At 44.1% G+C, this 23,438-nt stretch overlaps 2 protein-coding genes across 4 annotated transcripts in view; both read right to left on the minus strand.

Moving 5' to 3' along the window:
• Positions 1-334: 334 nt before the first annotated feature.
• Positions 335-10,461, minus strand: LOC309379314 (protein mono-ADP-ribosyltransferase PARP12-like). Of its 2 annotated transcripts, none has more exons than XM_081928414.1 (8): positions 10,173-10,461; positions 7,651-7,864; positions 7,180-7,300; positions 5,007-5,103; positions 4,220-4,298; positions 3,521-3,651; positions 1,442-1,593; positions 335-758 (listed from the first exon to the last, which is right to left on the minus strand). In XM_081928414.1, the coding sequence occupies exons 2-8, from the start codon at positions 7,732-7,734 to the stop codon at positions 478-480; spliced, it is 945 nt and encodes a 314-aa protein (XP_081784540.1). In that variant the 5' UTR covers positions 7,735-7,864; positions 10,173-10,461; the 3' UTR covers positions 335-477. The 2 variants fall into 2 exon arrangements, with proteins under 2 accessions (XP_081784540.1, XP_081784539.1); XM_081928413.1 differs by having other exon boundaries at positions 4,220-4,301.
• A 4,025-nt stretch (positions 10,462-14,486) lies between these two features.
• The window catches only part of LOC309379288 (cystine/glutamate transporter-like), a 31,209-nt gene continuing 22,257 nt past the window's right edge, over positions 14,487-23,438 (minus strand). For both annotated transcript variants that reach the window (XM_081928348.1, XM_081928349.1), the window contains exons 6-14: positions 23,201-23,326; positions 22,636-22,735; positions 22,503-22,547; positions 21,575-21,698; positions 20,258-20,361; positions 19,764-19,860; positions 19,182-19,331; positions 17,113-17,287; positions 14,487-15,915 (exon numbers count right to left, since the gene is read on the minus strand). In XM_081928348.1, coding sequence (XP_081784474.1) covers positions 15,851-15,915; positions 17,113-17,287; positions 19,182-19,331; positions 19,764-19,860; positions 20,258-20,361; positions 21,575-21,698; positions 22,503-22,547; positions 22,636-22,735; positions 23,201-23,326 — 986 coding nt within the window. In that variant the 3' untranslated portion in view covers positions 14,487-15,850. The remainder of the gene's footprint in view (positions 15,916-17,112; positions 17,288-19,181; positions 19,332-19,763; positions 19,861-20,257; positions 20,362-21,574; positions 21,699-22,502; positions 22,548-22,635; positions 22,736-23,200; positions 23,327-23,438) is intronic.

The raw sequence follows: 23,438 nt of genomic DNA on the forward strand, positions 1-23,438 counted from the left end.
GGCCTCCAGTCACTTCTGAACTACAACTCTCATCATTCTTGACCACTGGTCCTGCTAGCTAGGGATGATGGGAGTTGTAGTCAAAAAACAGCTGGAGACCCAAGTTTGGGAAACTCTGGGTTATGTAGTCTGGAGCTGATGGGAATTGTCCCAATGACATTTGAAGGGCCACAATTTTCCCATTCCTGCTTTAGAGTGAAGGCAATGGTCAATTATACAAGTGGTCAGGGGTGGCGCCAGATGGGTGTGGTCAGCATGGGGCCCTCAAAAACCTTTCAGCTCCAGTAACCTTTAAGCAATGCCAACAATCCAGCTAAGAATATGGGTTGTTCACTTGTAACATGTAACGTTTTTAATATGCAGAAGTAAAATAAATCACAGTAGCCTTTTAAATAAGAAATTGTTAAAGTTTTAGATATATAAAAAAGGATTTCAAGTCCATGTTTAGACGACGAGGAGGAGGAAGATTGCTGCCCTTTACATGACCACACAATGGGACACTGGCTGATACTCAAATATGTATGCTGGGTAAATCTGATATTTCTCAAAGATGACAAAAATAGAAGGATCAAGAACGTTGTCCACACAGCTATCATAAAAGTTGTTCGATTGGTTAGATCTCGATGGAGGGCGGAGGTAAGCAGGATTTCCTTGAACATAATCTCCAACCAGAACTTTAGCTACAAACATGCTCCTGATGTGGGTATCCGACTGGCAATATGCATGTGAATAACTAGCGTCTCTGGCAAAATAACTTCCTGAAAGAAGAGATGTCTGTAAGAACCAAGCAAGCCAATGCAAGTTTGCTGCTGCACAAATAATCATCTTGAACATTTTAGACCACTCCCTTCCTTTCCGATCTTCCATTGCAAGTGCCATTGCTCACGTAGCCAAAATAGCATCATCCACACCCAACAGGGAGTATCAACAGGATCATGGAAACTCTTGGTGTGGGGGGAACCCTCCAAAATAGCCCATTGAGGCTGTTCTGGGTGCAGGGTGTGTGTTTTGCTCACTGTGAAATTCTCTTGCCTTTGTGCTCACACAGCTGCATTGTCTGCCTACCTCAAATACTAGCCCATTTAGTGACTTGCACAGGGCAACCACAAAGGTGTGGAGGGTAGACTTCTGAAGAGGAGGGGCAGGGAAGCAAGTGGATATAGGAGATCATTCAATCACAGATATTCAGCTGGCAAAAGAAGAATCACCAAGGTCCCCTAAGCCTTCCACATCGCTGTGGACTTTCAACAAACACAGTTTTTTGTACTTGATTGGTGTTGGATTGCTGAGGACTTAATATCAGACTATAGACAGGTGATGGTACGGTATGGTCCTTGCAATTTGTGTGTGTGTTCCTCTCAGGTTCATTGCACACTAGATGGAGAAAACATGCACATACATGCACAGCTACGCACATTTCCTGCCCGCTCTGAATTGGTACCTTTTCCATAGAGAGTGCCATGGGTCCCACAGATTCTCCAGTCAAAGTTCTGCCCACAGATGTCATGCAAATGGCGTTTGTTGGTGCCATGGAACAATAACCTTTCGTCTACCTTGTCCCCCCCATTCATCTTCTTCATCTGCTCTTTCTGCCTAGAAACAGAAGCATCTGCTTTATAAAAAAATAAACACACACCCCGAGTCAAACTCCATGCACGCAAGAATCCTTGAACTCCTTTCCTTGAACCAGCCCTCAGGCAATGCAATGAAAGGATCAGCAAGTCTGTTTACACATTTGCCAGCATAATTCCATACACTTTTTTCTAGCAGAGTAGTCAAATAATTACTTTCCCAAGATCTACTAGCTTACTATATTGTAACTATGTATACTCTACATTAAAATCCAAATTCTGCACCAAGCAAACCTTTATATCTGGAGGCGGTTGGAGGATGGACGGCGGCTAACAGATTGAGGTTGAATCCTGACAAGACAGAAGTACTTTTTCTAGGGGACAGGGGGCGGGTGAGTGTGGAGGACTCTCTGGTCCTGAATGGGTAACTGTGCCCCTGAAGGACCAAGTGTGCAGCCTGGAAGTCATTTTGGACTCTCTCCCGCTTGGACTACTGCAATGCGCTCTACGTTGGGCTACCTTTGAAAGTGACCCAGAAACTACAACAAATCCAGAATGCGGCAGCTAGACTGGTGACTGGGAGTGGCCGCCAAGACCATATAACACCAGTCCTGAAAGACCTACATTGGTTCCCAGTACATTTCTGGGCATAATTCAAAGTGTTGGTGCTGACCTTTAAAGCCCTAAACGGCCTCGGCCCAGTATACCTGAAGGAGCGTCTCCACCCCCATCGTTCAGCCAGACACTGAGGTCCAGCACCGAGGGTCTTCTGGCAGTTCCCTCACTATGAGAAATGAAGTTACTGGGACCCAGGCAGAGGGCCTTCTTCGGTAGTGGCACCCACCCTATGGAATGCCCTCCCATCAGATGTCAAAGAAATAAACAACTATCAGACTTTTAAAAGACATCTGAAGGCAGCCCTGTTTAGGAAAGTTTTAAATGTTTGAAGTTTTATTCTGTTTTTAGTGTTCTGTTGGAAGCCACCTAGAGTGGCTGGGGAAACCCAGACATATGGGTGGGCTAATAATAATAATTTATTATGGGCACCTCCACTAGACAAGGGAATCATCAGACTGCTGTGGACTGAAGGCTTTGCCAAGATTGCACAGTCTCACCTTTGGAGTACAACTTACACTGCTCATTCTATCTCCTATAGCTGAACTGGGTGGTGGTAGAGATTATGGTCACTAGGGAGCCCCCGGCCAATTTCTGTTGGACCAATTAGTGCAAACTCCCCCAACCTAGTGCCCTCCAAACATTCTGGATTACAGCTTCCATCAGCCCCAGTCAACACGGCCAGTGGTCAAGGAAGATGGGAGCTGTAGACTCAAACATCTGGAGGTTGAGGAAGGCTGCTGTTTGCTGGGATTACTGGAAAGAATGGTGGTCAGATTCTGTAAGAGATTACTTCAGAGGCAACCTACATGTGATACTAGTCACATATTTAAATAAATCCTCCAGAACAATTGTCTGGGAGTTCTCCAACACCTGAGATCACCACCGCCAACCCATGTAGGGATGCTACTAGGCAGCAGGTTGGGTGGCCACCGTGTCCCAAACACTAATCCCAACGCTGGCATGGATGGGTATCCTGGTGAGTGAGATGGAATCCCTTTGGATAATGGTACCCCATAATCTTCCAGTCTGTGCTGATGCTGATGCTTGCAGTAGGGGCAAGTCAACATCTGTTTGACTGAAACATGACAAAGAAATATCAATGTGCTTCCCTCAAAATATAATCCATGGCCAGTTACATATTTGTGACATCAGGCTGCAAGATTTGAATTCCCACCAAATAATAGAGGAATAGCAGTCAAGTAAGGAGTCATAGCCAATTATAGTAGTATTCCCCCCCCCCCTTCACCACAAAAAGAGACAAAGGAAACCATTTCTAGACTCTCATACCATGAGTTCCCATCCCTTGGAAGAGAAGGAAATTAAATACGAACCACTGGAAGACTTGCCAAAGAGACGGGTTCTGAATCCTTTGGAGTCGGTGGATAACATAACCCTCCATGGTCTTCTGAAAGAGTTCCTTAATTTCATTGTATTCTTCAGCAGAATCAGAGATCTCCACCAGCTAGGCACAAATCATAGTGAAATGAACCGTTCCACAATTGTTTTCAGACTATACATTTATTTTCTCACATTTATACATCACTCTTCTGAAACAACACAAACCCTGTTTTGTGTTTAACATTGCTTCGCACCGGTTGAAATTGTTCATTTTCATGTTTCATGTTTTTCTTTTTAAAAAATTGTTTCTTTAGAATGTTAACTTTACCACTAGCCCATGGGACTTGAGTCTCTATATTCTGTCTGCCACCTGGCAATGCATTCACTTGAGCAGGTGCTTAACTCAGCTCCTCACAGCTCCAACACTGCCACCCATTTCTTACTCTCCTTGTGCTAGTGGGCTGCTCTCCTTTTCATTCAGAGGAAACAGCTGAGAAGCACCATAGCTCAGTGGCAGAACATCAGCTTGCATGCCAGAGCCTCTAGGTTCAATTCCTGGAATCTCTAGGTAGGGCAGGGGATGTCCCCCATCTGAAAACCCGGAGAGCCACTGCTAGCTCTCCAGAACCAAGCTAGATGGACCAATATAGGCCTTTGGTCAGCTGTGTAGCAGTAAGGGGGGAATTGAATACCTTATAGCCTACGTTAGGCAATGCTGATTGGTCCCAGCTTGAAGGAAACAGGGGGGTGGGAAGAGAAGACTCAAAACGACTGCTGCAGACAAGAGACAAAACAATCATCTAATAGCCAGGAGAAGAGGAAGTAGCAATTGGTTCCATTGTTGAACTACTAGGCAATTCATTCCATTGTTGGAGGATCAAGACTTTCCCCCTAATATTCAACAGATATATCCCCAGCCTTGCTCAGCAGCTAACTCAAGTTTCAATACAATTAAGCACCTTTTGGATTATGTTTGATCTCTTAACTAGATGTAGGATTAAGAAATAAAAGGCACAGGGGCATTGCTCTATCACTTGCATGGACGCATAATTTCTGAAATGTGCAGTTTGCCATGTCAAGCTGCAGCAACTGCAGCCCCTTCTATTAGAAGCTACTGGAGGCCTTGCCCTGGTTCTCTTTTTGGCAACCCACCTTGCAAACCATACCCCACCCCCCATCATCTAAAAATTGGAACACAAGAGAAGCAAGCTCACTTTGCTCATCTGCTGCTTGCAGCCATGGTTCAGCCAAAGGGATTCTATGCCTATTTTGCACATATCCTTTGCATGCATTGATTTAGGTTCGGTGTTTATTTGAAACATTTCTATCCCACCTCTAGGAGACATTTGAGGCAATCTACGCCCAATCCAAGTCACATAGTCAAATATCAAACAAATCTATCTTGCCCCCCTCAAATATACACAAACAGTTTAGTAGCCACTGGCCAAGCTAGGCTGAGAATGAAAACATATCCAATACCCCATCTCATTGTCACGTCCTCCTCCAAAGAGCACAAGCTTGGGCCACCTGCAGACTCTTCTCCGGGTTCGGTAGTACAGGTTCCTCTGGACCATCTCTTGAGGGAAACGGTAGTGGTCAATGTTAAAAATCTCATGTCCACCAGCAGCTTAGAATTAATTAAATTACAGAGAACTACTGAACAGTACAGGGTCCTGCTTTCTCCCTAAGATATGATCACAAATCAGCTCCTCTCACTTTGTTTGTGCACCTTCAGAAAAACCAGGACTACTCCAAAGAACCATTCATCCCCATTTGTTTGCACAAAACCTGTGAAAAGGTCTTTACTGAGCATTTGTTCCCACCCCACCCATTTTTTTGCAGGGTATTTATACAACAATGAACACTAACCCTGATTTGCTTGCATCATCTTTTATACATCTTCCTGTTAATCATTTGTTCACCCCACTTTTCAGTGCATGTTCCCATCATTTTCCTAATTATAGAAAGTCCAGGTTGGTTGGTTGGTTGGCTGGTTGGTTGGTTGGTTGGTTGAAGTGGATCTGTTGTGCTATTTTGGCAGTGCATTTAATCCACTTTAATAGTACAAACCTAAGTTTCCAGTATGCATTTGAATCTCTCCTACAGAATAATGACTGCCTGGAAGCACATCCAACCAAATGCAAATCCCTATGTGCAGAACAGCAATAGAGTCCTCTGTGGGCTTCACCAGGTTTGCATCGAGCCAATGCATTGCAGCAGGCCCACATTCAAAAATCTGGTTGTCCTTGCCCTCACTCAACAAAGGGTATGTAGAGGAAGACATTGTAATGAAACAGCTTATTCTCGAGCTTTAGAAATCATTACTATGAACAATGGGACCAAGGACTGAGTCATTTGTTACATTAGCACATATTAAATTTCTCAGAAACTAGCACCATTTTTGTAAGGCAAGGTATCTACATGGAACATCTTCAGTGTGGTAAAAAGAGAAGGAGTCAAGAGTTATGTCAGAGGAATCTCTCCTGCTAAAGGCTGCTGTTCTGAATCATCCTGCACAATTTAAAACATATTTATTTGGTTGTGGGCAGTTCCTCTGTTTAAGAGTTGGCCTTCCTATTTGTTGCAGTCGCCTCCTCCCTTTACTCTGTCCTTTGTGCACCTGGCAGTGATTGGGCCTCAGAGCACCAGCAAGACCTTGCTAGATACTGAAAGCAAAAACACTGCTGTCAGAGCTGCCTCCAGGTCCCAGCTCACAGAGGACCAACGCTAGCCGGTGGTAATGTACAAAAGTCTTTATTGAAGTTCAGTTTCCATTTACAAGCCGCAGCGTGCAGCTCTACATCTAGAACCTAGACCGGCGAAGCTCCGTCTGAGTCTCCGCCCCCTGTACACCAGTTTAAGACCCTGGCCTTACTCCACCTCTTCCGTTGTTCTTTCCTCCTCGGGGTCCGTCTGCCCCCCGGGGTCTCCTCCTTTCTGGACTCTTCTGACGCTGACCCCCCTGACTCTTGTCCCTCCTTCCGGCGGGCTTTAGGACCTGGTTCCCTATCCGGGCTACCTGCTGTGCCACTTGCCTGTACATTTGAACTTGGCGCGCGCGCCCAGCCGGTAACCTTCCTCTTGACTGTTTCCGCGCTCTCCGATGGAGGCGTGGTCAATCCTGACTCATCTCCTCTTGCTGGTGGTGAACACCCTGGTCCCGATACCTGGGACTCCTCCCCCCCACTGCGCTCTGGTGGGGAAGCTGGTCCTGATTTCCAACTGCTGCTCTCTGAGTCCCCGCTGGCCCCTTCCTTCTGGGGTGTCCCCCTTGGCATCCCCCTTGCCCTGGCCATAGGCGCCCCCTTCTGTGAATCTTCCGATTCGCTGGAGAGACTTAGGGAATCCCTCAGACCACTGTCATCGCCTACGCTCCCCTCGGATTCCTCCCCCTCGCTCTCCATTTCCTCCCTCTCCTGTGCCTCTGCTCCTGAGCCCCTGACAACTGCGTTTCAGCTTTGCAAGTACAAGGTATATGCAGGAGAACATCATTTCCTCTTCTCTTGAAACAAGTTGCTGCCTCATAACTAGCAAAGCTTTTGTGTTGGGATGGCCAGAACGCGGAAATAACAAAAACAGCAACAAGTTTTGTGAATATAGAAATTGGAAGGGCATTACGCCACCCCCTAGCTTAATGAGGATGATACACTACCTTGGAAATTTACTTCGTACAGCTGAGTACCAGCATGGAAGAAGACAACGCCTTTGTGGTCCGCCTGGTAAGCAGCCTCCAATTCTTCCGATGATATTGTGGCAGCACAGTGCTCCAAATGCTACAGAGAGGTGTTGGAAAGGGAGATAGCAGAGGATCCATTGGCTCTGAGCTTTTTGATTTTCAAGAGTCTTCATCAAACTTTGAAATTGGCCTTCCCCAATCAGATGCCCTCCAAATTGTTTTGGACTACAACTCCCATAATTCCTGTGACTTGTCTTTGTCAGCCCCTAGGCCAGCCTTCCCCTCCAGGTGTTGTTGGACTCCCCCAGAGGAGACGGCCGTGAAAGTAGTAGCAGGACTATTGCTGGCTGGGAGGTGGGTAGCTGTGCTATTACGAAGGGCAGTAAAAGACACCACTCAGTGAGAGTCGTTAAGATTTGGCTCAGCAGGAGAAGAAGGGTACCTCACCTTTTTCCCATACTCAATCCACCTGTCAGCTTCATCCAGCCAATACCAGATGAACTCTATTCTGACAATGGAGTCTAAGAGCATGACAATGGAGTCTAAGAGTGCTCAGGGATGGGTCTGTTGCTTCATCTGACGCTAGTCCTTTTTGGAAGACCTCCTCCACTTCATGGGAAAGAGAAGGACCAGCTGGGGAACAATGATTCCAAGCTTTAACCTGAAACGTAAAGTTAAGACATTCATTAGCATCGCGTCAAGAAGATTAGCCAATGCCTTTCTACAGGAAGCTACCTTATGCCAACTCATTCTAGGCCATTGTTGTCAGTCCAAATCCATCTGCCCTAGGCCAGGCATGGTGGGAGTTGTCAGCCAACAACATCTGGATGTCTATAGCTTCCTTGCCCCTGCCCTGTTCTGACCGGCAGCAGCTATCCAGGGTCTCCAGCAGAAGTTACCCATCCATCCCCTGCTCCCTTTTTAATTGAATGTACCAAGTACATGCAAAGCATGTACTCATCACATGCGTAAGGACATCCCACTGAATGATGGTCCCTTCCTAGAAGGATTTTTTTTTAGAGCATCAGGAGGCAATAGAGCACTTTAGGAGAGGAGAGATGCCACAGATAAGGAGAACTAGCCCTAGTAGATCCAGGTAGAATGACTGTGAGCACAGAGGGTTTGCTACACTCAAACTGAACTGACCAGAGTCATGAGACATCAACCAGAAACTAGGGTAGCCATATGTTCCACTTTAAGGATGGCTGTCCTCTTTTTTAAGAGCTGTCAAAGGACAGTTCTCCATTGGAAGGCATCATCTTTTGGGAGGGCTAGCCAGTCCGGATCCAGGCTAAAGAACCTCAAGGAGAGAGAAAAGGCACCTTCACACTGCCCAGCAACCCTGAGCCCTTGGGTAGCAGGCGCACCCAGGTTACAGTCTTTCCCGCAATGTCAAATTATAGCCATTTCTAAATTTACAACTATACATATAAATTAGCATATGCAAATATTACATGTTATGCTCTCTTTTTCAGCAAGGGCCACCCCATTGGAAGACCCATCTAGCCATAGATTGGTTTGTAAATTGAGCCTTATGGTTGTTTCAAGTTTGCTTTCTGGTGTGTTACCTTCCCCTTAAAGTAACCAGAGTTATAACAAGCGCAAACTACTCCAGGAAAATGTGCCTGTCTTATCCAGTAACGCCAGAGGTTAAAGGCCTTTTATTTTTGTTGCAGATGCTTTCAGACTTTGCCTCTTCCTCAAGCAGCTTTCGGTTTCCACCTGGCCTTTGCTTACAGCAGCGTCGCTCAAATGTTTTGAAGTGGAACTGACATGTAAACTTCCAAAACACCTCAGGGCCCACTTGCAGAACTAACACCATATTTTGAGTTCTGCTTTTCCCCCATTGCAACAGAAAATTCAAGACTACCAAATCAGCAGTTAACACTGCAGCAGTTTGCATACCTCCCCCATTTTTTTAATGTCTATCTTGCTCTCTCTATTCCCAATGTCCAGGCTGCAAGTGTCCCCCTGCCATCTCTGTGCTCACAAGCTTACTCAGCAGTAACCTTAGGAGTAAAAGAGCATTTGACAATCCTTCTAAGCCAGATATACTTTTACTGCACCAAACTTCTTAGAGGTATACCCATCACATTGCAAGAAAGGAGATTCTAAGTGAACATCAGGAAGAACTTTTAGACAATAAGAGTTGTTAGACAGTGGACCGGTCTCCCTCAGGAGGTTGTGGACTCTCCTTCCTTGGAAGGTTTTAAGCAGATGTTGGGTGGCCATCTGTCATGGATGCTTTAGCTGAAATTCTTGCATTGCAGGAATTTGGACTAGGTGACCCTCAGAGTGCCTTCCAACTCTCCAAGTCTATGAGTCTATACCCAGACGTAAACAAATGATTCTTTAAAACATGTTCTTTTTTAGACACGGATGGGTAACCTGTGGCCCGACAGTACATTTCCGAGCACAATCTAGAGTGTTGGTGCTGACCTTTAAAGCCCTAAATGGCCTCAGCCCAGGATACCTGAAGGAACGTCTCCACCCCCATCATTCAGCCCAGACACTGAGGTCCAGCACCGAGGGCCTTCTGGCAGTTCCCTCACTGCAAGAAGCCAAGTTACAGGGAACCAGGCAGAGGGCCTTCTCAGTGGTGGCACCCACCCTGTGGAACACCCTCCCCCTCCCACCAGATGTCAAAGAGAAGAACAACTACCAGGCTTTTAGAAGACATCTGAAGGCAGTCCTCTTTATGGAAGCTTTTAATGTTTAACAGACCACTGTATTTTAATACTTTGTTGGAAGCTGTCCAGAGTGGCAATATATTATTATTATTATTATTATTATTATTATTATTATTATTATTAATTGTTGGAGCACAGCTTCCACCATCCCCGACCTTTGTGTACACAAGTTGGTGCCGATAGGCTCAGCAGTCCATCAACTTCTGGAGGGCTAGAGACTCCCCATTGCTGCTTTGAGAGCCCTTCAGAAAAAGAGGCAGCCCTCCTCTGTCCACTTACCTTTTTCACTCTTTGCCAGAGAAGTTCTGTGGCGCATCTCACAGGAAAGCCAGCAGGGGGAAAAAGACTTGTTATCCTTGCCCCTCTTGTGTGAAAACAATCCTGTTACAATCGAGTCATATTTATAGTCCAAAGCCAATTCATCAGGAGACCAAGTCAGGTAGGATTCAAGGCAGAGAAATATTTTTTAAAAAGAGCAATAATTAAAAAAAGCTACAAAGGAGAACAACAACAGAAATCTCAATCAGGAGAAACTTCTAGCCTTGACTTCCCATGGATCGCCTTCCAACTCAACTGCCCTCTAATCAGCCCAGCCTTGCAAGCCCCACCCTCCAGCCTCTTGGCTTTCCTGGCTAGATAATTAACTGGATCACCTGTCTCTGAGTCAAAGGCTCGGTTAACTCTTTCCAATGCCTTTCTGCCATTGAGAAATGTGGCAAAGGCAAACAGGGCTGTCAGCTAAGGTGGCCAGTTTTGAAGGGCTAGCCTAGACTTAAACTGGGTTAACAGGCATCCCCTCTCCCAGGGAATTGTAGTTCCCAATGGGAAGGTCCGTGGTGTAGTGGTCTGGGGTTGCAGTGGGTCGAGCACCTTTTACTATTTCTACAGCTGGTGTCCTCTCTCCAGCATCCTAAAAGTAAAGGTAAAGGACCCCTGACAGTTAAGTCCAGTCATGGACGACTCTGGGGTTGCGGTGCTCATCTCGCTTTACTGGCTGAGGGAGCCTGCGTCTGTCCACAGACAGTTTTTCCAGGTCATGTGGCCAGCATGACCAAGCCGCTTCTGGCGAAACCAGAGCAGCGCACGGAAATGCCGTTTACTTTCCCGCCAGAGTGGTACCTATTTATCTACTTGCACTTTGACGTGCTTTCAAACTGCCAGGTTGGCAGGAGCTGGGACCGAGCATCGGGAGCTCACCCATTGCAGGGATTCAAACTGCCAACCTTCCAATCGGCAAGCCCGAGAGGCTCAGTGGTTTAGACCACAGCGCCACCAGCATCCCTCTCCAGCATCCTAGATCTGCCCAGTTAGCATGAAACGGGAGCTGTTTAGCTTCTGTATCCTCCAAAGCTAAAGCCAAGGGAAACTGCTTTGCACAACTGTGCAAAATAGGCAAAACTGAGTATAAAAATGTGTATTGCAGGATAAATTGACATTGATGGATTTTTATGAGGGTTTAAAAATAAAATAAAAATTTGCAAACCAAAGTGGAAATGTGAGAATTTAGGATTGGGAAAGTGATAAATTAAAGCCGTCATGCAGGGCTGGGCAATATATCAATATATTGTCCTAAACTGGTTTGAAATCCACATCATGATATCGGTTTCATAATTTTTGACCTGGCAATATATCACGTATCATGATGATGGTGATGATGTATGTGTGCTATGCAAAAATCAGCGTGTGGGGGAAACCAGCCAATGCTTCTCTCAATTCCTGCAGCCCCTGTTAAAACTGCTGACTCCGTTCTCCCCTGCCTCATGCAGGGGGCAGCGAATTACAAGAGCAGGCGCTGGCAAAAATCACGATGCAGGAAAAACCAGGAAGCTAGCCAATGCCTCTGCATAGCTCCATTCTTCTTTCAGACATTGTGATGTATCAGTATATTGTGATGTTTACCTGGTGATACATCACAATGCTGAAAGCTAGATATTGCCCGGCCCTACTGACAAGATTCACCATCCCTAAGTCCCACACATGTCTACTTATAAGAAAGCCCCACTAAGTTCAGTGGGACTTACTCCCAGGAAAGTGTGTACAGTGGTACCTTGGGTTACATACGCTTCAGGTTACATACACTTCAGGTTACAGACTCCATTAACCCAGAAATAGTACCTCGGGTTAAGAACTTTGCTTCAGGATGATAAATAAATCGTGCTCCGGTGGCGCGGCAGCAGCGGGAGGCCCCATTAGCTAAAGTGGTGCTTCAGGTTAAGAACAGTTTCAGGTTAAGAACGGACCTCCAGAATGAATTAAGTACTTAACCTGAGGTACCACTGTATATACTTACAGACATAGTCACATGTTGCCCCCTGAATGGAAAGTTGCTTCCCATGCCAGGGACAGCCCCAAATATTTTGCTGCCTGAGGCAGAGCAGCAGAGCATTTCAATCTGACTCAACTAACACTCAGTTTCCCCCAATTTTGTTCGGAACTTGAGACTCAGCTGAATCCAGAGTTATGTTTAGGGAAGTTTTTAATGTTTAATGTGGTATTGTGTTTTTAATATTCGATTGGGAGCTGCCCAGAGTGGCTGGGGAAACCCAGCTAGATGGGTGGGTTATAAATAATAAAGGTAAAGGTACTCCTGACCGTTAGGTCCAGTCGTGGACGATTCTGGGGTTGTGGCGCTCATCTTGCTCTATAGGCCAAGGGAGCCAGTGTTTGTCTGCAGACAGCTTCCGGGTCATGTGGCCAGCATGACTAAGCCGCTTCTGGCGATCCAGAGCAGTGCACGGAAACACCGTTTACCTTCCCACTGGAGTGGTACCTATTTATCTACTTGCACTTTGACGTGCTTTCGAACTGCTAGGTGGACAGGAGCTGGGATTGAGCAATGAGAGCTCACCCCGTTGCTGGGATTTGAACCATCGACCTTCCGATTGGCAAGCCCTAGGCTCAGTGGTTTACACCACAGCGCCACCCGCGTCCCTTATAAATAATAAATTATTATTATTATTTGCTAATGATGTCACATTATTAGTCTATAGTTAGGTTTCTACAGTCTAATCGGAACAACATCAAATATTTGCCTTCCCCCCACCACCCTGAACTTTCACTAGAAAGAAAAGTATGTGTGTTTGGACGACAGTGATGGTATACAAACTACGTCTACCTCCAGTTTACAAGTGCTTTCACCTAAAGTCTGGTTACAATGAATAAGGTAGCAGCTTTGACCCAACGCTTCAACTCTTCCATTAGCATGATAACATATGCAAGATGGCAAGAAAAAAATTATATTAATAACTTCTGAAAACTGTGCTTTATTTCAAACCATTTAATTAGGTGTTCACTGAGTGTATAAAAAGCTTAGAAATGCTGCTTAGATTTTGGACCTAATGTCACTTTAATATGAAAGTTTCCATTGTGAACTTGGATGAGGTTGGAATTTTACCCTCGAAAACGTAGAAAACATTTCACATCTTTTAGCAAACTAAAACGGGAAGTTCAACATTTCCTGTGATTGTCTACCATTTTATACAAAATGTTATATCTCAACAACGACTGTACAGAGTCAGTGTTTATGTAATCTCTATCTGCTAAGGTCTTCAGTGCTGATAGAAAGAAGCTCACTAGACACAGTTTAGAAAACCACAAATAAGAAAGTAGTTCAAAGTTGCTTGCCTATTTGGCTACATGATACTAAATCACTCAAACCAGCCAATCATACACATTGGGAGCACTCTCAGTCAGATTTTCATATGTGTATGAAACATTTTTCAGGTGGGATTCCATCACTACCAGCTAATTCAGGTTGCACAGTTAGAACTTATTTGGTGCTCTTGGGCATCAAACTCACTCCCCAACCCACCCAAAATCAGACTTTTTGCAATAAGGAATGTGAGGGGTAAATGCACTAGGGATAATATTTGCTTGATTTAGTGTCGTCTAACCTTCCCACACGCAAATCAGAATGAATGTGCAATAAATAACCAATGCTGACTGATCTCCCTGCAAACTTTGTGCAAACAAATAAAGATAAAATGCCCAATGAAAAGATCATCTGGAAGTGACCTGGGCTGTATCCAGTGCACAAACAGAAGAGGCCTCCACTAGTGCAATGGGATTGCATCTTCCTTTCCCTCCCACAATCTCACCCACCCACCCTGGGGCACCCTCAAATCTGCTTCAAAAGTTCTGGAGACTTCGAAAGAAAGAAAGGAAGGAAGGAAGGAAGGAAGGAAGGAAGGAAGGAAGGAAGGAAGGAAGGAAGGAAGGAAGGAAGAAAGAGTTATGTACTGAGTTGAATAGGCTCCAAAAGGCAGCAGTCTGATTGGTCCTAGAACAATAGGATTCAGAATGCAGCATCTGATTGGTCCTAGAACAATAGGGTCCAGAATGCAGCAGTCTGACTGGTCCACAGGAGCCGCCCAATGCAGTTCCAGGTGGAAGTGAATCCACAACCTGATTGGCCTACAGGTGAATCCCGGAATTAGTCAATCACTTGGGGCCCATTGTGTAAATAATGTATATAAAGCAGACATTCTGGGGGGACTTCCATTCCTCCTCACCACTATGAGCTGAATAAAGAGCATGAAATCCACTCTCAACTCCGAGTATATTTCAGAAAGAAGGAAAGCTAGAAAGAAAGCTAGAAATCTAGCTCCCATTGGTGCCAGTGAAGGCTTTCCTTCTATGGCTGATAGAAAGCCTAAAGAGGGGCAAATTTTGGCAGGATTGTTGCAGAAGAGATAAGGATGTTAAAGACAATAAAATAGGCATATATGGCATCACATGAATTGAAACATACATTATTTAGCCTCCCTCCCCACACTTTTACATGGATCCATCTACAGACTGTGTTATATTTGACCTGATTTTGATTTTTCATGCTTGCAGGTGCTGAATCCAGGGTTTTGGTTTGTGACCCTCTCAAGTTGCATTCTGTGTTGCAAAACTAATGTTATCATTACTAGTTAATACACAAGCATGTGTCATTTGCAGGGTGCTCTCAGTCTACCTTGCAAAGCCATGCACCGTACACAAATGATTATTATTTCTCAGGATCAATGGGGGTAATGCCCCCTAACTGGTGCGATGGGACCAGACTTGATCAAACATTAGCAAGAATAACTGAAGGCAGTAAGCATCACCTGTGAGAATATATGGTAATCATATCCATATTCTTAATTCTACCAGTACTATGAACTTCAAAAGAGGTGTGAAATTGGCTGCTTGAAAGCTGCATCTGGTTTAGTCAATTTCACAAAAAGGAAATTTCCTCCCTCCCACTTTGCAACAGGCTATATGACCACTTGGAATTATATGTGTCCGTCCTTTTACACACTATTAATAATAACAGTAATAATGTGTGTGTATGTGAGTGTGTGTGTATACCCAAAACAAAATCAGAAGTTTCAGATTTGGGGAGGGCTTCTTTACCATTCTAAAGATGCCCGTTATAATCACATACATGTCTTTTTCAGCAAGGCTTATTTCAGTTTTCTAGAGTCCATCTTGGAGTACATCAAAAACTATCATTGGTCAAGGTACACTGCTCAAATCAAACTTTTTTAAAAAAATGAGCCTGTGTACCTTGATGACTAACAGCTCTGCAGTACCACTTCAATATCTACAAATAGCTATTGCCTCTACACAGCCAGCATTTAGGGATTGTGTATGCATTCAGACAAACGCATCTCTAGGAGTCTTTCTTCAAGGACCGGATGCTCTCGTGCCCATCTGCATGGCAGATGAGGACAATATCAGGATGCACATGGGCTGTTGCTTGCACAGTCAAAGGTGTGACTCATCTGCACAGGGTTTCCTGTGCCTTTGATTTTTCAGGAACTCTCCATCTGGTATGAAAACACCAAACTGGAAGCAGAAGATGCTCCGATGCAGGCATGCTCCGAGTTGTGAGGGTGGCATTAAATATAAGCTAGGAGAAGTCACCACAAAATCAGAGCTTTGAAGTTCAGGCTTCTGGTTCACCTCTCCAGCTCTCGTTATGCTTCTCAATAAGTCCTGATTTCTTGTTGCACCACCTTCAAGAGGATCTGAAGCTTCAGTGTAAGAGAATCTGTAATAATAAGGGGTTAAAAGTATAAGGGCAAGAGTATTTCATGTTCTGGTGTTCCTAAAGTACGAATTATGTTTCTTCCAAAATTGGAAAAATTAATGTGGAAACGGAATGGGATGGAATTAGGGTTACAAAAAAAGAAGAAGCAAAAACGGCACAAATTAAATATGGACAGATTTGAACCCCTTCCTCAGCCCCCTATCTGCAACATGTGGATATTAATACTGACTTATCTTAAGAAGTTATTTTAAGGATTACAAGGACACAATACATGTAAGCATGTTAAACTCTCAGAAGTACTTTATGGATGCTTAGCATCATTATTAATATAATTATTTGATTGCTCAAAACAGGGCTACTTGGAAATGCCCCCATAATATTGGTTGGTAAGTTTGCAATTCCATTTCTCCCTCTCTAGAAGTAGCCACAGGGCTTGTAGCTTGAATCTCAATTGCTTGTACAGGGTGCTCCTCTTGGTTTTTCCTTATCCCCCTCCCAAGTCACATTTCCCTTTGGGCTTCTTGCAATTCCCCTTTGATCAAAGGAACTCAAAATATTGATTTCATTGTAAAAACCAATCAAAAAAACAACCCCTCCCCCAAAAGGAGAGCATTTTCTTAGGTAATTTGAAAAAGCTCAAAAATATAATTAATGAAGCTGCAAATTAAACACACCACGGCAGCCATGCCTTCCCCACTGGCATTTTTTAAGCATCGGGTTTTTCCATTCCACAATAAGCAATTGGAAACACAACTGGAGCTGTTAGGGGTACTTCATAATACTCATTTCGCATTTGTAAGGACACATCTTTCAGTGTGTCAGTACCCACACATTGGAACCCCCTGCCGAATGACATTTTTTGTTTGGACAAGACCCAGATATAGCATGTTGATGTGTGTTTTAATCTGCTTTTAGCTTATCGTTGTTTTTAATTATTTTTGAATGTTATAAATAGCTGTCTGTAGCTGTTTTTACTGATAGTTTCATAGTTTTATTCTTTTCTGTATGCTGCTATGCGGGTTCCTCCCCAACACACACAATCACGAAGCATCGATAATCAATCAATAATAAATCTCCCTCTGATTCCTGAGGAAATTCAGCTCTCTACAGCCAGATCAAGCTCTGGCTATGCAGCGATCTTTAAAGAATACCGTACTAAATATGATCATTCAAAATTACCCAGCAGTTTCTACTCACAGAATGTGTTGCTGCAACACTTTGGCATTGACCTGTTGATGAACAAATAGTAAACGGGAAACCCACTTAAAACCATGGCACAGCCAATGCTGATATTTATTGGGTCCGAGTAGAAAGACATCGCCACAGTGAAAAGGCAAATGATTGTAAAGGACACAGGAACGAAGAGAGGAACCTGGATAGGAAAACAGAGTTCCAAAAGTGGAGTTACTTTTACAAGTGGGCCCTGAAAGGCTGAGGAAGTTTGCAGGTGGATCTCACTTCAAAACATTTTAGAAGCAAAAGGAGGACTGGAGGAAAATGAAAGCTCCTAGAGAAAGACGCATATACCTGGAGGTATTTGCAACGCAAATAAAAGGCCTTTGACCCAGGACAAAGGACTGAATGTAATGGTTAGAACTCTAATTAAAATGTTTCTTTGGGTGGGTGGGGGGAAATCTAACACACCGAATGAGAGCTTTGACTACACACTGTGTGGTCCAAGTCCTGAGTTCTACAGGGACATCCTTGAGAGGAAAACAAGGTAATTGGGAGTTTAAGCTTACAATTCCTCTCCTCTGCCATGCATCCTAATAATAATAATCCACATAAGGATTATTATTATTTTCAGATGGGCACAGGAGCTACATGTACTTAATCTGTGCACCCAAGTCTTGAGAAGAGAAGCTCCGTAGGAATGAGACATGCAAGCATTCTTTTGCTTTAAAAGGTGTGGAAATAAGGGTTCTAGCTTATGTCCACAAGGCGGCAGTAGATGCACATATTATAAGCACTGGTCTTTTCGAATTTAATTTGTATGGTTTCTTCTTGCTGCTTTTTCCCTTCCAAGTTTTGTGAGCGGCTAAAAAAAACAGCAAAGCATTACCCCGCATTTTCGAAGTGCTTTTGGTAGTGGCTATGAAGACATACCAAAAGCATGTTATTCCTGATTATGGAAAATAAGGTAGCCAGGTGAAAAAAGGAATCCTGGGCTCTTGCACCTTTAATAGTGATGTAGAAGATGGAACTTCATCTGCTGTAGATTCTCTTGCAAGCGACACCTGCTGACATTTCTTTTTCTATACAGCTATTAAAGATACAGGAGTCCTCTTTTCGCATCTGGCCACCCCAAGAATGATAATGAAAATCCACCCTGGGACACCTTGGAAGTAGGGCGAATATTTCTTCTCTAAGCAAACAAGCAATTCATGTTTGTTGTTTATTTGTATCCCGCCACCCTTCCTTCTAGGAACACAGGGCAGCATACATAGCTCTCCTCCCTAGGGGCAGAGGAGAAATTCCGTTTGGTATGCATTAAAGCAGAATCTCTCAAATTCACACTTTCTCCAAACAATGTGTACAAAAATGGACATATTGGGGGAGTGTGCGCATTAAATGAAGACATTGGGGAAAAGGACATACAAAAATCCATTGTATTATGGGAAATAGCTTGGAACAATGTGTACATTAGGCAAAAGCGCATCGAAAAATGGGCTTCTTAGGAGAAAATTGCCCCAAAATGCTTAGAATTTTCATGAGGTTTTTTTTTTTAAAAAACAATGCAAATTACTGCAGAACACAGAAAACAAAATTTAATAATGGATAAATGAGAAACTGAGAGGTGCAAAATTGACAGATCCTTCCATCCCTATTCTGCCCCCCCCCCCATTTTATCCTCACAACAACCCCCAGTCAGGCTGAGAGGCAGTGTGCCTGGTTTGAGATCACAAGATGCTGTAAACAGCTCAGAGATGCCGTACGATGCTCTAAACTGCTCAGAGGTTTCTTTGAAATATGGAGTGCTATATGAATTTCCTTTTAAAATGTCTGAGTTGGGGGGGGCTGAACATAGGTCACCTATTTCTTTTTAACCACTTAACACTGTTTCTGATCAGTTGTTGATGGGTGTGATATTTGTTGGGCCTACTCTGAGGTGGGATCTGAACCAGGGATCACTTGGCTCACAGCTCCAGCTCTTAACTACTTACTCTTCCTTATTAGCACAGAGAGATGGGTCTAAGTACATCTGGTCTAAAATAAAGAGCAACAGAGGGAGAATCATGGGAGAAAACAGGCCAGCAGAGCCTTACCTTGAATGGGCTTGTTATCTCAGGATGACGGCAGCGGTGAACTATCAGCCCAAGGGTGGCTAATCCTATGAAGAGCCACCGGGAGAAGCTGAAGAAGTTCAGCAGGTGGTAGATATCTCCCACACAGATCATGGCTGTGACCAAAGGGAACTGAGGGGTGTAGAAGGAGGGGAAATAGGTTTAGTAAACCACCATCTCAGATTGAACACACAGACGTAGATGAAAACCTAGAACAGGGATGGGAAACTTGTGGCCTTTCAGATGTTGCTGGACTGCAAGTTTGTGTACACACTCCCATTTTCTGTGTACCCAGTGCACTTCCACTCCTGGTGTGGGAAGCAGTGTGCACAAAAATCCATTAGCCAGAATCCATATCCTGTAGTTTCTTAGGAAATACTGTTCAGCCTCAATCTGAATTGAGAAAAAGAATGACCTAGCTGCATTTTAAGCCAGTAATGTGCACAGAACTTTTTAGAGTAGGCCCATTGAGACCGACAGTCCTTAAATTACTCATGGGTATCTTAAACATTTCAGTGGGTCTACTCTAAGAATGACTAGGATGGAGTCAACCCAGATTCTTACCATCAACATGACTGCTGGTAGGGGTGTATGTCTTTGAATATGGATCATGGAGAAGAGGGGAGGCCATTGCCCCTCTCGTGAAGCCACAAACAAGGTCCTAGAAGGAGAAAATAAATAAGCAGTGAAAGAACGCAATGAATCGGTCTGCAGGGGTGGGGAATCTCTAGTAGGGATGCTCAGTGCTGGGGTTCTCTTCCTCAGTTTCATGCTTTGGCCCTCCAGATGTTATTGGACTACAACTCCTATCAGCCCTAGCCAGAACAGCAAATGGCCAGGGGGCGATGGGAGCTATAGTCCAGCAGCAACTGGAGGGTCACATGTCCCCCAGCCCTGATATGTAGCATGTAGTTCATCCCTCAACAACAACAACAACAACAACAACAACAATAATAATTTATTATTTATACCCCACCCATCTGGCTGACCTTCCCCAGCCACTCTGGGCAGCTTCCAATCAAGTGTTAAAAACAAGATTTAAAAAAGAGGTCACTAACCTTGAAAATGTAAAGATTCCTCCATTCATGGTCCCAAAGCAAGACAAGGAAACCAAGATAGGCACCATTGAGATAACACTCCGGCAAGCTTTGTGTGCAAAGCTCTGGAAGAAAAGGCATGTTTGTGTTCAGAAATGTGAGGTTTATAATTATTGGTGAAGGAAAACCACTGAGTGGCCTTCAGTGAAAGCAGGCGTGATATGCTACAGAGCTCTGTTTCATTCTGATTTCATATTTACTTGTTGTTCTCCATGCCTCCCAAATCCCTGATTTTTGCTTGTTTTACTCATTTTACTAAAGGCTTAGAGACATTATTACAAGGCCCTATCAGCACGACAGGTTTCCCAGACTTGGATCTCCAGCAGCTTTTGGATTCCAGCTCCCATCATACCAGTGGTCAGGGATGATGGGAACTGTAGTCCCAAAACAGCTGGAGACATACATTTAAAGCATCACCATGCCACTTTAAATAGTCATGGCTTCCCCCAAAGAGTCCTGGAAACCGTAGTTTGTAAAGGGCAATGAAAGTTGATAGGAGACCCTAATTCCATCCACAGAGCTACAATTCCCAGAGCTCCCTGGGAAGAGGGGTTGACTCTTAAATCTCTTAGGGAACTGTAGGTCTGTGAGGGGACTTGCATCAGCACCACCAATAGGCAAGGCTGCTGGGAGCTGAAGTCCAACAACATCTGAAGGGCCACAGATTCCCTTCTCCCAGCTTATGAAGGACTGGGCTAGGGATGGGTGAATCGGTCCATTTCAGTTTCTCAAATTTTCCGTCTTATTCAGCTCTCCACATTTACAAGTTCCTTTGAGAATTCTTTTATAGCTATATATAGAAGTCCTTCTGGAAATTCACCAGCATTTCAATGCAATTTTCTCCTAATAGAGGCGTTCCTCGCAGTTTTGCCTAATATATACATTTCTGCAAAGCAATTCCCCCTAAAATAATGCCTGTTTGTATGTTGGGCTGTTAATGCTGTGAGCCGCTCCATCATAGTCTCAGGTTGTCTATATGTGTAAATAAACTCTATATCATAAAGACACCACAGTCTCTGCTGACCCTCATTCCAAGGAAACTGAACCATGGAACCCCCGGAATCTCGCACTGCTCAGAGACTGGGGTGGCGCACATACAATGGTTTGCTCTTCTGAGACTTCTCGATAACCAAACAACTCCTCATTCTGCAGAGGCTGAATTTAATTGCCACTGTCTTACATTCCAGGCCTCTCCCCTCCATCTACTGAAAACTGAACCCTCTTGGGGAAGAAGGGGAATTAATCTGATATTAACTACAACATTGGCTTTCGACTCACCACAGCTACTGCCTGGGAGGCCAGAACATCTGCTGCTGTCAGTACCGTGTAATAGGAAACATTAGTAAGCATATAACCCACAATCACAGTGATCACAGACACAATCACTGCCAGAGGGATATTTCTACAAACAAAATGGGGAGGGAGAGAGAAAAGGATAGTCAGTACAACTGTTCCCATGTACATGCAAAATTGCATTGTATTGTTTTTTATTATATATATATATATATATATATATATATATATATATATATGCTTTCGTAGATTTTCACGGGTACAGGAATGCAGGTTTTGGTGTCCTCGGGTGTCTTCCCGTGTAAAAAGTTGGGGTGTCTAGGCGACGTTTCGACGAGGTCTCACTCGTCATCTTCAGGCTGGTGCTTTCGGCTTCTTGTTACTGGAACAGAGCAGGATCTCAGTGTTTGAGTTCCTATAAATACTGTTGAGGGGGTGTGGTGTATAGCCTCCAATGTTCTGGGCAGAGAGGAAGTTCCCAGGCTAGTGTGCCTTTTCTTCTTTTGTTCCTTAATCACTCAAGATATCCCTCAAGTAATTAAGGAACAAAAGAAGAAAAGGCACACTAGCCTGGGAACTTCCTCTCTGCCCAGAACATTGGAGGCTATACACCACACCCCCTCAACAGTATTTATAGGAACTCAAACACTGAGATCCTGCTCTGTTCCAGTAACAAGAAGCCGAAAGCACCAGCCTGAAGATGACGAGTGAGACCTCGTCGAAACGTCGCCTAGACACCCCAACTTTTACACGGGAAGACACCCGAGGACACCAAAACCTGCATATATATATATATATATATATATGAGAAGCCTGTGCCTTGATGGAATAATCCATCCCTGTTCAAAACAGCTTCAGAAATACATTAAGCAGGGTCAAATACAGATATTTTTTAACTGGTCTTTTGACTCACCGCTCTGGCTTCACTAGTTCTTCTCGCACAAAACTAGTTTGAAACCTGCATTGTGGGAGAGAAAGGAACAGATTTCAGTGGCCCTGACAGTTTATAAGTGGATATCTTAAAAATGTATGTCATTTATGCATACCATCCTGAATAGGCAAACATCCCTGCATAAAAAGCCAAAGGGAGCTTGTCCAAAGCGAGGGTCTGAGCATTGAAAGCATCCTGGAAATTTTCTGTATGGCCTAAAGAAAACCATACAGTTAGAGAGCAAAGTATGATAAAAATAGACACGTTCCTAAGAAAGATGAGCATGTATACGGGCTTCATTTTACCATCTACATCTTTGAGATGTGGTTCAGGATTACAGCATATACTTTGGATGCAAAAAAGTCTCCAAGTTCAACCCATGCCATTTCCACTTTAAAAGATTGGTTAGGATGTAATAGGGGGCAGGAAACATTCTGCCTGAGCTCTTAGCAGACTTTCTTAGGGATGACATTCTGCAAAGCAGGTGCCACAAATGAAAAGGCCCCGCTTATTATATCCACCCACCCAACTTCAGACTCTGACCACTGTAGTCACTCAAATGTGGGGAGGCAGCCCTCAGGGCAGAATATATGGAGGCTATAATATTTTCTAGAGGCACGTCCTTGCATTTTGATGGTGGTGATGTTTTATAGCTAATAACAATGAGAATAATGCATTACCTTGAGCTAAAAGTATCATTCCTGGGACAATGATGAGAGTGAGAGCTACCAACTTGACGATGGACAAGAAGGTCAGAAGCCTGGCACTCCAGCTGACACTCCAAGAGTTCAGGATTAGGACAATGTCTGGATTGGAGAGGGTAAAAAAGGCATTTGACCTGCACGCTGGGACTATCTAGTTCAGCTGATGAATTCAGAATACGAAATTAATAATAAGACTCCCATTGATTTGACTGAA

Source organism: Podarcis melisellensis, assembly GCF_964234715.1.
Source record: "Podarcis melisellensis genome assembly, chromosome: 10".
Classification (NCBI taxonomy): domain Eukaryota; kingdom Metazoa; phylum Chordata; class Lepidosauria; order Squamata; family Lacertidae; genus Podarcis; species Podarcis melisellensis.